General features: G+C 48.2%; 1 protein-coding gene across 1 annotated transcript; it reads left to right on the forward strand.

Moving 5' to 3' along the window:
• Positions 1–5,520: 5,520 nt before the first annotated feature.
• On the forward strand, positions 5,521–5,997 carry EI90DRAFT_3015844 (uncharacterized protein; the record flags this gene model as incomplete). The annotated part of the gene is made up of 2 exons (XM_039056926.1): positions 5,521–5,737; positions 5,774–5,997. The coding sequence occupies 2 exons, from the start codon at positions 5,521–5,523 to the stop codon at positions 5,995–5,997; spliced, it is 441 nt and encodes a 146-aa protein (XP_038917132.1).
• Positions 5,998–19,708: the final 13,711 nt, after the last annotated feature.

The raw sequence follows: 19,708 nt of genomic DNA on the forward strand, positions 1-19,708 counted from the left end.
GCTCCTGGTGGGATTCTACGGATCACACAAGGTGGCGAGTTTGGCTCCAGTCTTGGCGCAGGCGTGACCCCTCTGTACGCTAACAGAACAGGGTTACCCTCACTCCCCACTGTATGTTTCGTGATGACCTGTGCAGCACTTCCATTCTAACGTTGACTGATAGGGCTTCGGTTCCTAATTTCGTTTATCTTCAACATTTCTCTTCTGGACTTGCACTTTACACCTTATCCCCTTCATCATTTGCATGTAATATCCGTACATTTACCGGCCAAGTCTATGCTATTGTACCCGTTTCTATCCTTCCAGCTTAGTGGCTGGGGTCTGAGCAGTGAGTCGGGGAATCCACTCACGAAGGTCGCCAAGATGGGTCATCTCCACGATATGGAAGATTTCCTTGGCATGACAAACGTGGCCGACAACTCCTGGCCCCACTCTTGCGTTTCATTTCTCACTGCCTGGAGGACCACAACTACATTGAACATTCTACAAAATGTAATTACATTTACGGAACCATGAATGTGCAAGTTCAGGTGTGATACGAAAGATATATTCATGCAAACGGGTGATTGTCGCGATTTTGGCATCATCATTATCAGTGATGCACATATCTTCACGAAGCACCTCATCGCGTTGAGTCAAACCTTTCAGCCAACCAAAGGACGGTTCGATTGGGCTGAAATCAGGGCTGTAAGGTGAAAGATAGACAACTTTTTTGCCACTAATAAAGACTTGTTAGCGTTACTTGTTGAAATAGAAGTAGACATGTATATACCTTGATTCGATCATTGACTTGATGTGTTCCCCTTTGTGAATACGGCAATTGTCCATCACGACAACTGAATTTGGCCCAGGAAAATCGTTCATTTGCGCCAGTAGCCCGTTGATGAAATCGGTGAATAGCTCGGCAGTGAATGAGCCTTCCACAATCTTCAGCCGAATAATGCCATCGAGGCATAAAGCTGGTAAGACGGAGTATCTGAGCCTTTGTATGAGATTATTTTCCACAAAAGATGAGAATTATTCATACCTTCGACCCCGAATGAAGTGGCAGCGCTTTGTCGCGCACTCCCCACGGAGAGACCAGCCATAATCACGATATGTAGTACGCTTATCGAATGAACTCTCGTCAATAAAAACCAGCTGCTCCGGCTTATATTGTCCAATTTCGAGTAGAAAATTGGCCCGTTTGACTTCGCTGCGCTCAATTGCCACCTTCGTCATCTGTCACAAAATCATGGTTAATAAATACAAGGGGAAATGGGTAAAATAGCCACCTTTTTCCATGTCAATCCAGCATTCTGTAATGCACGCCAAATGGTGGAAAGGGATACATCAAGATCCCGGAACTCACGCAGGTGAGCTTGGAGTTCTTCAAGGTAGAAATCTTTGCGGAATTCCAAAAGACCTAACAAGTACTAACCTATGCACTTAGAGAGGCCAGGAATATAGTGATTGGAAAAATACTTACATTGATATCATTCTCTTCTATGAGGCGTGGCTGACCAGCTTTGGATGGCCCACGTGAAATTCTGAATGCGCCACCATTTGCCTGGCAGTTTTCACGTACACGATACACTGTCCGTAAGCTCACACCAGCTACCAATGCAATCTGTTCAGGATGGACATGGAGTGCCAACATCCTTGCAACAATATTGCCACGTTCCTCAGTGATCCTCTGGACACCTGAAGTCACCAAAGCAGTAGTCGCACTTGTAGGCACACAGGGGACAGTGCCACTCAGAAGATGGTCCATGGTCTAGCGGGTTTGTTCAACAACGGTGACTTTGCTCTCGTGACTATGATATTAGGAGTTGTCCGAATTATATTACGTTTACGCTGTTCCCTTTGTCTTTCTAGGAAGTCATACGCTCTTTGTGTAACCTGTTGCAGGGCTTATTCAGACTTTCAAGACCTCCCAGCACGGAAAACACCAAAAAAAATATATATATATATTTTTTACAATTTGGTTTGCACCTGCTTCATGCACTACTTGGACGCTTTCCAATGCATGTCAAATCGCCAAAATCGGTCGAGTTTTGAGTGAGCAGTGACGTGAAAGATTTTGCGGAATTTTGAATTTCGGAGTTTGCCTCGAATTTTGCAAATGGCAATAACTATGGTACACGAGGGGATGGGGATGCTATGTACATGCAAGTAATGGTACAAGATGTCATCATCAACAGTGAGGCTTGAAGAGACGAAGACACAAAGAGGGAAGTAGCACAAGAAAAACGCGTAGTAGTACATGAATGAGGACCCGATTCTGATGTGGCTTGTCAGGAAGGCAAGATAAAAGAATAACGATAGCTTACAGAGAGCTCGCTTGGAAGGGGAAGCCGTAAGAGCGGACACATCGTCAGGCGGTTTAGGGCCATCGCCTAAGTAAGCAACTCCGATTAGTTTGAAAGCTGCTCTGTTGAGATTAGTGCCCGACTCCTTGAATTTCTCTAAAAGGCACTGCGTGACAACGATGTCGCCGGGTTTGAGGTCATAAATATATGGCTCATTTTTGTCTTGCTGAAAGTTGTACGAGCCTAAAGGTTTGGCATCGTATATGTTCTTGAAACGCCCCTCCTATGGGTCGGGTATGAGAAGGGGATTATAGTCAGGGAGAAAGATGCTTACATCAGATGTAAATGCCATCATTGGCACAGAATCCGAGGTAATGCTTATGTTCTTGGCATTTTCTGGAAGAAGATTGAAGCGTGTAAACTTAGTTGAAGTCTCAAATATTACTTACTGTTCGTATACGTGTTGATGAAATTCATAGCATTGACAAATCCTTGTCACGTAAGAGGAATGATTTCAAGCGCATAATTGCTTTCATATTGTTTAGCGCGTTTAACGATTCCTAAGAAAAGAAATCGGACTCTGGAACCGATGAAGTTCTTTCCAATCTTGCAATTGAAGGCATAAATTTTGTTAGAAGTCAAGAAAGCGAAGCGCATGTCAGAGGGTTTAAGGAGTTCATGTTGGAATAACCATCAGGGATGGAGTAACCTCCCTGGCATAACGGGCGAGTAGTGTATGGATGCATGCTAGAGGTCCTGGGTTTGATACCAGGCTTGTCCATTTTATGTCATTTGTCCAGTCACCTGGTTTACCTCAGTTGAATTCATGACATAAGTCTATAGTGCTAGCAGTGTTGAATTTCTTCATGGTGGACAGCCACGGTACATCAATTTGGAGGCTAACACCCCAAATTGAGGGTGAGTGTTGGAATAACCATCAGGGATGGAGTAACCTCCCTGGCATAACGGGCGAGTAGTGTATGGATGCACGCTAGAGGTCCTGGGTTCGATACCAGGCTTGTCCATTTTATGTCATTTGTCCAGTCACCTGGTTTACCTCAGTTGAATTCATGACATAAGTCTATAGCGCTAGCAGTGTTGAATTTCTTCAGTTCAATGGCAATGATGCCTTCTTCTTCGAGGTAGTTAACTGTGGTGAATGCATAGAGCTGTCTGAGGATTAAAGTGAGGTTGCATTTATAACAGTGGACAGCACCACTCACTCAAGAAAGTCGGAGGGGAACCGACAGCGATTGTCAAAGGTGGTATCAGGTGGGTAGTCAGTTGCAAGGAGTGCGTCATTGTCTGTAAGGCCGTCATGTGGAGTGGTAGTGAATCTCGTCATAACAAATGCGGAGGGGTGTAGGACGAGATCGGACACAGGATCTTCTTTATTTTCTTCAATTTCTTCGATCTTGCAGTCTATAGAGGGAAGTCATGTGAGGGAATCAAGCAAAATAGGGGAACATACCATTATCGACTGTATCAGACCAGTTATCAGGAGAAGTTAAGCGGGGGAGATCAGAGGGTGTACTTTCTTTGGAGTCTGGACTCGCATTGTCTGATGGAGTTCAAAAGGATAATGTGTCAGCATGCAAGTGAAAACATTAATAATTAAAGTACAGACTTTGTGTCAGAGACCAGGGTCGAGACGAAGGAATGTCTCCGCAACGGGGGGCTTCGGCCTCAGCAACTTCTGCCAAGAGCGCTGTGCCTAGTGACACGTCCGTGCCCTAACTTACTGACTGGCAATTAGAACCTAGGGGGGGTAACTCTAGTTGATTTTTCTACTGGGGCGTAACCTATGTACAAGTGGGATATATATATGGTTACAGCGGAGATGGTTCCGCAATTGGCGGAGCCGAACGGAGCGGAGCTAACGGGGTTTAACCATTAGCCGACTGAATATTACCGATGAGTTGGTTCGCGGGGTTAGCGGAAAGGCAGGCGATAACCCAGAAACGGAAAGGAGGGATAAGCCCGAAGGTGGACTCTGCAGGGCAGGCGAGTGTATTGCCCAGCGGAGGCGGGGGTGCGCTAGCGGACGTCGGAGCTGTCCGGAAGTCTTCAGGGCTCCGTACTTAGGGAGGCGTAGGTAATAAATTGAAATGAGGGGGTGGTGACCATCGAGGGGTACCGAGAGGATTGCGGAATAATGGGGGCTCCAAGGTCAGTGAGGGAGGAGCGGAGTTGGAATGGAGGAATCGGAGGGACCGGAAGTCGATGGCCGGGGATGGATATGACACTTTGAGTATTCGTAGGTTCAACACTGTGATCATCGGTAGGAGTCTCAATGGAATCTAGGACGAGTAATGTAAGGGAAGTGAAGACAGAAATTGCGTGGAAATGGAGGCGCACCAGAGGTAGTTGCAGCGAGCATGTTACTCGTAGAATCAGGGATGGCTGGAGAGATTGTGTCAGAGGTTAAAGAGGAAGGGATAGTCGATGGAAGAAGCGCACGTTGAGTAGATTCAATTGGATTAGTTGTCATATTCGAAGGAGAAGCAGTGTTAGTGGTGGCGTTGCGTCTGGTTTTGGTCATCGTGAGCATAAAAGCGTTGTAGGAGGGGGTGGTGTTGAGAGAGATGGGGGCGTCGGGATGGAAGTTAGGAAGGGTATAAGTAAGTTCTTGGGGAGGCAGATGTCCAGAGGGGTGTGCAATGGGTAAGGGATCTAATTCATGGGCAAATAGTGCGTTGAAGTATCATGGGGGAGGTCATGCGTGGGTGCCATGTATTGCGAGGATAGGGTGGCACGGAAGGGGAGAGAATGATTGCATTGACCCAGAATATTGGTTTTTTGCTTTCTTGGCAACACGGAACGAAATACTGTAAGCGATAAATTGTGAAGGTCAGATTGGAGAATTTCTGACGTTATGGAACGCGGTGATTTGTGGTGTATTTGGGCAATGTTATAGGTCATGGGGACGTATGATCTGACATGCAACCAGTTGTAGTAGGTGTTGACGGTATGGGAAGGAGGAATCAGGGTGCATTATGTAAAAGAATTTGTGAAGAATGGATAAATGCGTACCGAAGAGATGTGTTGGTCAAGATGAATGCAAAAAATAGTCATGGTGAACATTGTTATCAGGACAATCTGTGAAATAAAGCAAGAAATCAATTTGTTGGTATTATGGAGTTTATAGTACTATTGAAGCAATTCAATGAATCGCGTGTAATGGTGAGGGTCAGTAAGAGCAGTGTGTGTCGTTCGTTTCATCATCATCATGGCCTGGCGTCGACTATCGAAACCAGACGTGATATCTGTACTGGAACGGGAAGGAAAGCACTTAACTCGATCCCAGAAACGCTCTCGTAATCTTTTGAATGAAGAAATAAACCGTAGTGGTGATGGTGTCATTCAGGCACTGAATGATTTGGCCCATCAGCGCGGGCTCGAACATGGCTTTCTGGATATCGCGACTGAGAAGGAAAAACTGTTGTGTGTGTCACGGTTTTTGAGTGCTACATCGAATGTAGCCGTGAAGGGTGGTGTTTGTGGATGTTGTGGAAGGGAGGTAGGGGCGGGTGCATGGACAGAGGTTCAGTTCGTGGAAGTTCCGAATGTTCATCAGTTGCAACCAAGTGAAGTTCACGATGGAATGCGATTGACGTTGGGGCTTTTATTGAATGAAGCGGCATTGCGTGAAGGTGATGATGGACACAGGATTGTGGGATGTGTTATGAGTGTCTTGGATCGTTAAAGAGAAACAAGAAGCCACTCTATTTGTTGGCGAACGGGTTATGGCTGGGGGAAGTGCCTGAAGAGATCCAAGAACTTACGATACCTGAGCAGATGCTCATTGCATTGGTTTATCCTCAATGTTTTGTCTTCAAGATGCATCCTATTAACAATCGAGGGCTGGATCCAGATTCACTGCAGCGTTGAAGGAGAGAACGAAGGAAGGTCAGTTGGGAGGTTCAAACGAGACCACCACCAAGCTGTTCCCTGGTTCTTTAGTTAGGATGGGGAAGTGTACTAGTGTTATTTATTGTAAATATAGTACCAATCCGAGTGTTTTGGCTAATTCTATTTTTATGGGTTAGTTTTAAAGTTCCTGGGAATTGACTTACAGATAAACCAAGCCCTGCGGAGCTGTTTCTTTATTGAAATTTATTAATTTGTCTAGGTGTAATTCTGTGTAGCGTTGTTTAATTTGGATTTAAACTTGAATTTAATCTTCTACTTGGTGAAGTTTCAAAGATTCTGTTCAGTTAATGAATTTGGATTGTGTCTGGAGTGTCAAGATAACTGTTTTGTGTTTACACTTTGAAATCTGGAGTGTTAACCAGCTCTCCTGTTGAAATATCTACTTAATATTTCTCTCCTTAATTGCTGCCTTTTACTACAGTGGCAATCTTAACTGTATATCACTTTTTCGCACTGGAGTGACAACCAGAAATGCTTGAGAAAAATAATACTCTATTTTCTTACTTCTCTGAGGGGGGCGAAAAGTCGCAGAAAGGGTCTCCTTTTTATACTCCTTGGGTTGCCTTCCTTTTTCACGCTCTACCTTCTATTTACAGGATTTATTTACAGTGTATTTTTCTCAAACTGAATAAAAAATGAAAATTTCACACTATAGTTCTACTGCGCTTTTGCTGCGCTGAACTGCGGTTCTACTGCAGTCAGACTGCGCCTAGAATCCTTATTGTCCTCCCTTGCCTAAGCTATTTTAATGGTTAATTAGAACTTGGCTGCGCTGCATTTGCCGCAGTTACCTATTTCAAATTCCCTATATATACCATTAAATTTGCTATGACTCGATGATTCTGAATTCAAACTTCGCATTACTATGCGTACGGCTGTGCTGGGACCTTCAGCTGATTTATTCCATTTTTATTTAGTGACATTTAGTTAAAATGAGACTGAAATGGTAAATGAGTGAATTATTCAGGTTTAAAACTGAAAGTAAAAGTTGCTAGTAGTCAAGAATTACTCAAACAAATGTGTTATAGCTCTCCACCTCATTAGAATATCGTTCCCTAAAATTCCCGCCATGGTCCGTCGTAGTTTAGTGGTTTTCGTGAATTTCGTTCATATTCCCTGATTCCCCTTTGTATTATCACATCCTAATCCTCCATATGTATTGTTCGTTGTTATAGTAGGTCGTCCTTGAAGATATCATATTTTTATGTATTTTATTTAGGACTCTGGACCTCTTGAAGCTGTTTTCCCGCGCGTTTTCTGGTTTCTAACTTCATGTCCCTATATCTCATTCATTTCTGGATGTTTTCTCACGTTCTTGGTATCATAAATTTTCATTTATTCCCACCTTTCCAATGGTACTAAGATTGTGTCCTATTTCCTGGTATTTGTTGAGTTAGCAAAAGTTCGCGCGCACATTCGGTAATCACGTGCATCATTCCCATAGTCGTTCGTATGCGGGTGCCGTTTCCATTTAATTGTTTGGGATTTATGATATGCACGGGTTTTTATTTCTTTCATATGGGCTTCTGTGATTTATTTCAGATTTTTCCCTCATGATCTAAGGTTGTTTTGCACTTTCCGTGCTTTGTTTTGACCGGGCTCTTCCTCATTTGGACGGAAATTGGTCTTCGCGATCTGCCGAAGTGCGGATCTCGGTTCCGACGGCCGGTTCCCTGCGCATCGCCACCCTCATGTGTCATTACACATGATGCGGATTTCTATATTCCCGTCATGGGTATAACTTCACAACGGCTGGACCGTTTGGGCTGAAAATTTGCATAACTATAGTTCCCCATTTTTAATAATTTCCGTGTAAATTTCGTTGTATGTTTTAATTATGGATCCTACGCAAACATCGTCTTTTCCCTGAGCTTGGACTTTTGATGTCGCTATTCCCGTTATTGGATATCTTATTAACGCATGATCCTTTTATTATGAAAATTTGGGAGGATTAAGATTAGATCCCTTCCTTTCTAATGGGCCATCAAGCTTGTCTCGGTCGTTACTAGTTAATCTTCGCGCTTGCCTTTTAGACATTGTCCTCGTTTTGCAGGAGTTTTAGTCATATCTCCATCGTTTATAGGTAGTTTCCCCTGTAATTACTCTCATTGGTTCCGTTTGGAGGACATCTACATTTCCTATTGTAAACACGACTCTGACTTTTGCATTAGTTCCTGAGGAATCTTCGTTCCGTGGTACTTCCATCCTTGGCTACGTGTTCGGATGTGGGAAAGTAGTTTCCATGGAGGTTCTCTGATTATTTTTATAGTCAAATCTTGGTCGATTGTCCTAATTCTTGGTTTAATATTTGCTATAAATTCCCCCGAGAATTCCGTCTCGTTGATAGTAAGCTTGAAGTATTTTTGCTATTTTTCTTTCTTTCGATTTATCGTGTATAGTCATAATAATTCGTAAAAATTCGTAAAATTCGTTAAAATTCAGGTCCTTCTATTTTCTCATATCTACTTGTCGTATGAGGTTTTTGTGATTTATCTGGCATATTTCCATAATGGGTTTCCATAGTGTGGCCGTTATTTCTCCTACAGCGTGGAATGGTTGGAAATGTAACGAGTTATGAGATGGATGTGGGAGAGATAATCGATATGTTGGAGGGTCGAAAAATGCCTCGACCAACGAGGATTCTGTTGTCAGTCATTGCAGTAACATACCTTGGACGTGGGCGTCTGCTGCAGAACTGGCTCAAGAGTACCTTTCGTGTTCGGCATTGCAAGGTGCTTATTGCATTACAATGGTTGATTTCCAACAATCCTTTGTACATGGATTACGAAGTGGATATGGAGATCATCACTACTCTTCCTGAGGATGATGTACCGTTGGAAATCTTGGCAGCAGCTAGACAAGAGACCGACATTAGTTTGTTGAATCGGGAGAACGATACCTTTTTAGGTGACAATGAGTTAACAGGTGAGTGATAGCGTCTTTTAAAGATAAGAACATATGTTGAAATTATCTGTTCTTAAAGGTGTTGATGCACTGAATGGAGAGAGTGAAACGGCAAGTGAGTGTGTTAGAATGGGCGGAAACGGACGACTCTGGAGTGGAATCGGAGACTTAGCGTGGAGGGACCTTGGCCTCAGCAACTCAAGCGGAGCGCTGTGCCATTGCTGTTTGTCCATTTGGTCCTTAATTTCACAGTAGGTGAGCAGGAAGTCTCTTGGGGGCATTTCAGGTCGATTTCGGACTAAACCAAAACGAGTATGTACAAGCACCGATATATATAATGGAAGGGGCAAAAGCACAAGGAGAACAAAGGGTAACTGAATCGGAACGAAGACGTCCGAACGGGAACAAAGGGTAGAAGGAGCGGAGCGGTACCGAAGGTCATAAGGCAGGACCTGTGATACGTCCGAAAGGAGGTAGGGAGGGCGAGGCCCAGAGGGGCAGGAGGATGAGGGGAAGTGGGGATGATGACTAACTGGCTAGAATAGGAAGAAGCAGTAGTCCAAATAGGGATGAGGGAAAAACGCGAGAAATACATTACAAGTGGCGAGAGCGCCGAAGGCGATCCGTGAAGCTCGGGGGTTGCGGAGCTTACAGAGGTTATGGAGGCGGGGTTGAAAGTCCGAGGGATATTGGCAATGGTGTTTACGTAGTATGAGGTCACCAATGCAATGGACTAAGACCGAGGTGGAGTCAAAGTCCGAGGTAGGGACTATGACGGAGGCTCGGAGCAAGGTACGAGCGGTGTCCGAGTGCGAAGTACGGGACAGCGGTGGAAGGTCGTAACTTGGCGGAAGGGTGGTGGAGGAGTAGGAGAGGGAGGAAAGGTAAGGGAGAAGGAGTGGCGGAAAGGAGGGTAGTCAGGTCTGAAGGTGAGTATCGGAGCGGACGGGGGAAGCGTAGGAGGATGACGGGAGGGTGGAGGTGTTGTGAAGGGGGAGTGGAGTAGTAGGAGGGTGGCGAGAGGGGCGGTGTTCGGTCCGAGATGAGTATCGGAGCGGACGGAGATAGGGTCGGAGAGGTAAGGAGGAGGTGTGTACCAGGACCGAGGGTGAGTATCGGAACGGCAGCGGTAGGTTATGACTCCGGAGGTGAAGAGGGTGGAGGTCCGGAAGTCGGGTCGGGGTCGGGTATGCACGGATATGACAGTATCCCCTTCTTAGGCCTGAACCCTTGAAGGCCTTAGAATAGGTCTCTGGATATACCTGCTGCAATACCGACGAAGGTGGTGATGGAACACGAGGAGCGTGGCGAAGTGTAACAAGGAAGACTTACAATGACCAGCTCGGGATCTTGGGGATGGTGTTCGATCAACGAAGGGAGGAAGGGGGGAGTGAGGTCCGACAGGACTTCACGAGGAACTAGGGAGAGTGGGGAGACTCGGAAGGGCGGAGTCGGGTACGGAAATGGCAAGGACTCAATCGGGAATAGGGAAGAGGTACGATCGGAAGGGTTGGGTCGCACAGATATAGGTAGTCGTCTGGCGAGTAAGAGCTGAAAGGTGAGTGAAGAGGTCATGTAGACGCGGTCTTCGAGGAGAGTTTCAGTCTTAACTTCCATGAAATTCCTAAGAGTCGAGGTCCGGGGGTCGTGGTGGAAAGTCCGGAGCAAGGTCTGTTCCAAGACCAAGCTTTGGTGGGTTGGGAGGTCCTCAAGGAATGGAGGAATCCAGGGGTGACACAATGGAGGCCGGATGGGCGAATCACAAAGTGTGTTGGGGGGACCGAAGGTCCATGTGATGATACAAGGAGGACCGAAGTCAGCTCCGAAGTATCCGAAGGAGCGGAGTGAAGGAGTTCCCAATTGCGACAACAATCTCAAGGATGGGGTTGTGCTGTGCATGGTACAACTCAGTCACAGGAGGGATGATGAGATGAGACGAGTCCGTGGAGTTCCAAGGAACTTGTAGGTCTGGAGCTCGCTCAGGAGGAGTAGAGGTCCATGTGGTGAGGCTTATGGCGAAGAGTGGAGGTGCTAACGTAGCAACTCATATGAACACTCAGCATGTTTGTCTTCCCGGAATGGGTACCGGAGTAGACAGATACCTAAGGAGGCCATAACCAGAGGACAGTGGAAGGTCGGAGAACAAACTCGGCATCCCTTTCGGAGCTGGCAAGGGGAGGAACTCAAGGTTTGACAACACAAGAGTGGAGTTCCATGGTCGTAAGGGAGTCGGGGTTGTTCGGGGTACAAGCCAAAGGCTTGAGAAGGGGTACTGTGGACTAGTGAGGGGGGTCCGAAGGTCCGGAGTAGACACTCGGGGTGCTGTCCAGGTAAGGTTGTCGGAGGAAGGGAGTGTATCATAGATACAGGGTCGAGGGTAGTCGATGTCAGGGAGGAGAGGTTGGTTGCCCACCTGAATGGGTCTTATGCATCGATGGAGTCTCGATTGTCGGAAATGATGGAGGTCCGAGGGTGTGCGAGGCACAGGGTGACGAAAAGGAGGTTGGGTATGATGTTAGGGTACAGCTTTCGGCATCGGAGGTAGAGCTAGCTCAGGGAACTTGAGCAGCTAGGGTTGTCTGTAGGGACGACGCGAAAATACTCCTGGTGGAGACCGATGTATAGCGCTGAGGTAGATAGAAGCGGAGTCCATATCCCCTTCTTAGGATTAGACGTCCCAGCATCTAATCGACACTACAGGCTAAAGTCGGATCATCCGGAAGCGGAAGCGGAACATCATAGGGAAGGTGGAAGAGAGGAGTGTGGAGTAACCGGAGGGTTCCGGAATACTTCCAAGGAGATGTGGGAGGGTGAGGATCGTGGTAGCGATCGTCCAGAGAACTCTCGGAGGTGAGCCCGAAGGCAAGAGAGTAAGTGGAGTAGAGATGTGTGCGTGCCATGTGCAAAGGTTAAAAGTTAACCGGTAGCAAGCTTTGGCGTAGCATACAAGGTTACCAATGGTGTAGGAGTCTTCCTCAGGGTAAGAGGTAGACAGAGATAGGGTGCCAGCCATCGGAACTAGTCCGGAGGCGACAGGGAAAGGCGAGGGTGGAAGGAAAGGAAGTGTTCTCATACCTAGACAACATTCACTCAGGTCCATTACTCAACGGAGTCTCAGGGTGAGCAGACATTAGCCAGATACTTGAGCACAAACTTATCCAATGGGGAGACGTGGAAACGTCAACAGATGGGATCCTAACTCAAAGAGAGAGGACGGAGGGAACGGGTCAACCAGCGGAACTAGGTCCGGAGGCGACGGAAAGTGTATGGGGAGGTTGCGGTGGTGTGTCCGGTGTTTCGGAGGTACTGCTCATGATCTAGGCTCAACGGAGCACATAGGTGAGACAGTTATCCTAGCGGTGGAACACTGACCGAAGGCAACGAGGCAAAGTAGAGTCGGGGTTGGAGTGTGAGGTGGTCAAACTGGGGTGTCCGAAGTGTCCGGACGTAAAGTACTGCGGTACCAGTCACTCAACGGAGCAAGAGGTAGAGTACCAGTGTGTCCTAGACAGTAGACAAGGTCCATTCGACAAAGGTGATGTAAGAACATCTTCGAAGTTGGTAAGGGGGGTGTGTGTCAACCAGCGGTGTGGGGTCCGGAGGCGACGGAAGAGTAAGTAGAGGTGGGTGAGTTGGGTTGTAGAGTTCGGAGGTCCAGGCAAGGTGAGCTCAAGAACTACCGCTCAACGGAGCGCGTAGGAGAGACAAGTTATGCCATGAGACATCAGAACCACAAGCCAAGTCAGCCAGGGTGGCGTAGAAACGTCATCGGAAGAGAGGAGGACATAGTATCCACCAACGGGATGAGGTCCGAAGGAAGATGGGGGCCAGATGGGATGGAAGCGGAGCGTGGCTCGCTATCCTGGAGTAGGGCACTTGGCGTTACTGATGGAATGCCAGGCAGTGGGGAGTGCAATGGGGAATCGGGTGAGGCGCCTACCGACAGACGAAGTCCGAAGGCAAACTGGGGTGATATATCGCGGAATAGCCTGGGATGTTCAGAGTACGGACCTGGTAACTGCTCTTAAACCCCTCGACCAACGGGTCGAATAGTGGGCGAGTCAGTAGGTGTCCTAGAACTAAGAGACAGGGTCCAGCTATGGGTGACAAGGGATTGTCCAGGGTGATTCGATCCAAAGCGAAGCGGATTGGGTAGGTCAATGGCCTGGGTACTGGTGTGCCAGCAGTGCCTGTCGACGCTTGGATGATGGCCAGCGAAGAGCCGGTGCATCGGAAGGTGGGGGAGGTCAAGGACGAGGCGTCCAAGATGGGGGTGTGGAGGTCCGGAAGGACCGAGAGGCAGGGGGGAAACGAGGGGCGAGGTGTGGGAGTGAAGGTGATAGAAGGCGGCTCCCAGGGACCTAAAAGTGGTGTTGGGGCGCGTGTCAAACGCATCCGACAGTGTCGAAGGGTATGGACCAGACTGGTCCATAAGATGGAAGGCGGTTCCCATGCGACGCAGCGGGTGGTGTGTACTGCGAAGCGACAAGGGACCGAGGAAGAAGGAAGGTGGGGGAATGGGTGGCTTACCCGAAGCCAAGACAGAGGGTGCGGTCGACTGTGGGAGGTGGAGGCAGTCAGGCGCCAGGTGCTCGATGTCGGAACTAGACAACAGCAACGAGGAGTCCGAAATACTGTTAGAATGGGCGGAAACGGACGACTCCGGAGTGGAATCGGAGACTTAGCATGGAGGGACCTTGGCCTCAGCGACTCAAGCGGAGCGCTGTGCCATTGCTGTTTGTCCATTTGGTCCTTAATTTCACAGTAGGTGAGCAGGAAGTCTCTTGGGGGCATTTCAGGTCGATTTCGGACTAAACCAAAACGAGTATGTACAAGCACCGATATATATAATGGAAGGGGCAAAAGCACAAGGAGAACAAAGGGTAACCGAATCGGAATGAAGACGTCCGAACGGGAACAAAGGGTAGAAGGAGCGGAGCGGTACCGAAGGTCATAAGGCAGGACCTGTGATACGTCCGAAAGGAGGTAGGGAGGGCGAGGCCCAGAGGGGCAGGAGGATGAGGGGAAGTGGGGATGATGACTAACTGGCTAGAATAGGAAGAAGCAGTAGTCCAAATAGGGATGAGGGAAAAACGCGAGAAATACATTACAAGCGGCGAGAGCGCCGAAGGCGATCCGTGAAGCTCGGGGGTTGCAGAGCTTACAGAGGTTACGGAGGCGGGGTTGAAAGTCCGAGGGATATTGGCAATGGTGTTTACGTAGTATGAGGTCACCAATGCAATGGACTAAGACCGAGGTGGAGTCAAAGTCTGAGGTAGGGACTATGACGGAGGCTCGGAGCAAGGTATGAGCGGTGTCCGAGTGCGAAGTATGGGACAGCGGTGGAAGGTCGTAACTTGGCGGAAGGGTGGCGGAGGAGTAGGAGAGGGAGGAAAGGTAAGGGAGAAGGAGTGGCGGAAAGGAGGGTAGTCAGGTCCGAAGGTGAGTATCGGAGCGGACGGGGGAAGCATAGGAGGATGACGGGAGGGTGGAGGTGTTGTGAAGGGGGAGCGGAGTAGTAGGAGGGTGGCGAGAGGGGCAGTGTTCGGTCCGAGATGAGTATCGGAGCGGACGGAGATAGGGTCGGAGAGGTAAGGAGGAGGTGTGTACCAGGACCGAGGGTGAGTATCGGAACGGCAGCGGTAGGTTATGACTCCGGAGGTGAAGAGGGTGGAGGTCCGGAAGTCGGGTCGGGGTCGGGTATGCACGGATATGACAGAGTGTCTACATCAATAGCTAGAGAAGGATGTACTTATAGATATGTGTGTAGTGGGAGTGGAAAGCGAAGCATGCGTTGTACCACTTACACACTTAGGGGCAGCTCCACAAGATATAAGTCTGTTATCTAGTGGAGACTTACTCAAGCATGCGCTTGCCAACCTATCAGAGGAAGGAGGATATGTGGTTCGATCCTGGAGACAGTATGCAAGGGATTTGGGGGAAGATCAGAATACATTCTTCATGTCAGCGTTTCCAACCTTATTTCCATATGGACAAGGAGGTCCTAGGGGAGAAAGGAGTCGTCAGTTGTCGTTCTTGGAGTACATTCGCTGGTGCCTTTTGTATCACGACAAGCGGTTCAGAAGGCATCACTCATTTCCTTTCGTTGCATTTGGGATCCATCAGAAGCAAGAGTGCTTGGCATCTGCAAGAGTTCAGATGTCGTGGAGGGATTTCGAATCGGATATGCGGTCTTTGGCATCTGTGACCATATCTCAGTTAAAAGTGGCAGCGGAGGAGGAGAGACAGAAAAGGCCAATTTCCGATGTCGGTGTTCGGAGATTGTTGCATCATTTGAAGATAACAGCAGGACGAGTGGTTGGTACAAATCAAAGTCGAGCCTCCATTCATAGCAAGATTTGGAGTCTCAGTATAAAGTATGGACCGCTGAGTCTATGGGTTACCATCAATCCCAGTGACCTACACGATCCAATTGCTCAAGTTTTTTGTGGAGTGTCAGGGCACACCCGCCTGACCTGGCTCCACCCGGCCCAACCTGACCCGGTACCCCGCCAGTCCACCCTTCCTTACCCCCTCCCCCTTTCCCTTCTTCCCCCTCATCCTCCCCTCCTCAGTTTCTCCTTATCTTACTTCCCCTTTATTCTCTCTTTATTCTACATGGACGACTTTCTCTGTATCAATGTACAACTGACCCATCTGCAGCGCGCCCACCATGTACCCGGCCCGGGCACCTCGGGCGACTTCCCGCTGTGCCCAGCATGCGCGCCTGCACCGGATACCCTCGGGATCTCCCACGGAGACACCCGGGTGGTTACGGCTGTGTGCGAGGGTGACGTGGCATCCATCATGTGATCCAAGCCGCATGTATATAAACGAACCTGAAGTGGGAACCGAAGAAGTAGCCTTCTTCTCAACTTTCCACTTCAGGTAAGTAGTACAATATTTCTCCTTTAATAATAATAACAACTTTCCACTTCAGTCTAAGTGGCCAGGGACTACTGTCCCACATCGGGCCTGTCAGTACGCACGCCCGATCCGCCCCCCGCCAGGCTCTCGGTCCCGGACGCTATACCCGGACCCCCTCGACCCCGGACGAGTCCCTGACATGGAGCAGACATCGATCTCGATCACTTCGATCGTACATTAGGGCCGAATGCACATGAAAGAGCAGAAAACATAGCATCAGATCCATTTGGAGCTGCACAATTCTTTCATTTCTTCATAACGACGATGTTGGAGACTTTGGTCGGCATCCAGAAACGAGGACATCGGACCATTTGCAGCGGTGGTGTTCTTGGACGTGTGGTGGCCTACATTGGAGTGGTGGAATCACAGAATCGAGCTGCACTTCATTTACATATGTTACTTTGGATGGAGGGCACACCAACATCTGCGGAGTTGAAGGAACTTTTCACGACATCGGACTTTCGCGACAGGGTCAGAAAATACGTTGCAGACAATATCAGAGCTCATATCACTGACATGGACAAGGAAACGATCAAAGACATACCATGTGAGGCTGACTTAGCATGGTCTAGACCATTGAATCCAGCGAATCCGACATACACCCTCGAAAGGGCGGCATTGTGTCAGGGCACACCTGCCTGACCCGGTTCCACCCGGGCCCACCTGGGCCCACCTCACCCGCTCACCCGCTCACCCGCTCCCCGCTACCCATCCTTCTTCCCTCTTCCCCTTTCCTCCCTCTTCCCTCTTTTCTCTTCCTCCTTTATTTCACTCTCCCTTTCTGTTTATTCTTTCTATTTACACGGACCACCTTCCCTTGTATCATTGTACTGTTGACCCGTCCGGCTCGGACACCCCGGGCGACCTCCCGCTACGCCCAGCACGCGCGGACGCCCTCGGGATCCCCTGCAGGGATACCCGGATGGCTGCGGCCCTCTCCGCAGATGACGTGGCACCCGTCACGTGACCCAAGCCGCATGTACATAAATGTACCTGAAGTGGGAACTGAAGAAGTAACCTTCTTCTCACGTTTTCCACTTCAGTCTAAGTGGCCAGGGACTATAGTCCCAGATCGGGCCCGTCAGTACGCGCGCCCGCTTCGTCCCCCGAGAGGGTCCCTCTGCCGGGCGCTACAGCCGGGCCCCCTCCACCCCGGACGCGTCCCTGACACATTGGAGCGTCGATTAGTGAGGTGCAATCAGATTCACAGTTGTCGACTCAGTGCTTGTCTGTCGTACCATGGGCGAGCAGCACTTTTGAAGTGTAAGAGAAGGGCTCCATGGCCAGTTTCGAGCGAGGCGACAGTCGACGAAAGGGGCAATTGGACTGTCAAGCGATCATATGGGTATGTGAATAACTACAACCAAGAGTTATTGCTGGCCCTGCAATGCAATCATGACATCAAATTGCTTACGAATGGAGAAGATACAAAGAACTTATCTTGGTATATATCCAACTATGCTACGAAGGGACAAAAGAGTGTCTACAATATGTCATCACTCATTGCAAAGCATGCTGCTTATGAGTTTGATGACACCGAAGTAGTGTGGGAAAGTCGCGAAAGATTGCGGTTGATGTTGTTTCGATGTCTGAGAGCGACAAATAGTGAACAGGAACAGTCAGGACCTCAAGTGATTTCATACTTGATGGGATGGGGGGATCGATTTCTGTTGCACAATTTCGTACCATTGTATTGGAACGGCATGAAGGCACTGTTGGTCTGATGGTACCCATCTTTGGAACCAAGTCAGTAAGTAAATCGGGTGTTGTGGATAAAAAAATATTTAGTTGTGGTTGGTAGGGAGGGTGCTATAGACGCAATGCATGATGGGAGAGTTAACGATGGAGAAGTTGAAGAAGGAAGACAACCTACAAAGTCCACAGATGACAGTGTAAGTAAGAGATTGAAGACTGCATGAACTATGCTGATAGAAAGTTCAGGTGGAAGAGGAACATGTTATGTTGGTCATGGTGCAAAATGGAACTATGCAAGCACGCTCACAATTGAACGACTACATGTTGCATGGCACAGAGTTGGAAGCGTATAGTTTGTATGGATTCGTGCAAGATACGTATGAAGAATGGACGGCCATGGGGGTTCGTACGATGGAAGACAGTGAACAGCCAGGCAGAAAGGGGAGACCTCGGCATACGAGGTCGTGCTACAGTGACAACCATCGTTACCAGGAATCAAAACGAAGGGTTGTGTGCGATGTCCATCACAACACAGTGGTGGATATTGTTGGCAGTTGGATTCCACGACGCAGTGTGGAAGGGAACAATGACATGCATTACGCAAGTCTTTTGATGTTGTGGAAACCTTGGCATGGTCGTCAGGATTTGAAGCTGGAAAGTCAAAATTGGAAAGAAGCATACAATGCATTCAAACCGTTATGTGAAGGCATCAAGCGATTTGCATCAAATGTACAATATCGTTACGAGTGCAAGGATGCAGCAGATAAGGATGACCGGGACCGAGGATTCGAAGGGGCACGAACGCGGGATCAAGCTGTAATGAGCGAAGAGACGGATGGAGAGGACGGTGAGAGTGAGGAAGACATGAATGAAGGAAAGGAGAATAGTACAATGGAAGGCAGTTTAGAACAGTTGCAAGTGTTCATTGCTGAACGAGAGATGACGGAACAGGTGAGAATCACACTTGTTTTATGGTGAATCAGTTGATGTAAAAAGTGGTTTAGGTGATTCATGCACGACATGCAATCGAGATAGCCAAAAGTGCCCACATTCTTTGCGATGAAACCAATAATTGGAAAATTAGTACAGAAGGAATCCAAAGCGCAACATATGAAAACCTACGACAATTTACTGCGTGGACCACGATCATGATGGATGGTCAGGCATCAGTTGGGATGGAACGGAGAGATAACGGTGAAAGCAATGTGACAAATGTGGAAGACGAGGTCAGCAAGTTGTACAACGAAATGCTGCAATCAACGATTGAACACGTTGCAAGCACGGATGCATCAAAGGAAGTAGACGTGTCCAGCTTTCATGAAGATCAACATCGTGCTTACGATATAGTGACATGCCATGCTGAACAGACACTTGGTGGAATGGAGCAGGAACAATTGTTCATGATTTTGACGGGTGAGGGAGGGACGGGCAAGTCTCGTGTGATTCATGCAATTGCGCAGTTCTTCGAAAGCCGGAATGCAAGTGATAAGCTGGCGAGGGGTGCATACACAGGAATTGCTGCGAGTTTGATTGGAGGGAAGACACTTCACGTCCTCTTCGGCTTAACAGCCAATCATGCAGGAATGCCATCAGCAGCCAGGATTCGAAAAATGGCACCATCCCGGGAGAGGAAAAAACACCCCACCACTGACGAACCCTCCATGGTATCCCGAACACTTCTTGGATGGATGTCCACCATACTGTCATTGATATGGCAGCACAATCATCCAATGGAAAATAGTGCAAAGAGTTGGGGGGGAATCAGCGTAATCATTTGCGGGGACTTTCATCAATTCAAGCCAGTCATACAAAAAAAATCCACACCTCTTTATTGGCCATTGAATGCACGTACTGACAGTGCTGAGGAGGAGGTGTACAGCGAGTTCAGGACTGTTGTCTTTCTTACACATCAAATGCGAGTGCAAGACGAAGAGTGGACCAAATTCCTGCGACATAGT

This window comes from Cantharellus anzutake (genome assembly GCF_015039405.1).
Source record: "Cantharellus anzutake strain C23 chromosome Unknown EI90scaffold_19, whole genome shotgun sequence".
Taxonomy (NCBI): Eukaryota; Fungi; Basidiomycota; class Agaricomycetes; order Cantharellales; family Hydnaceae; genus Cantharellus; species Cantharellus anzutake.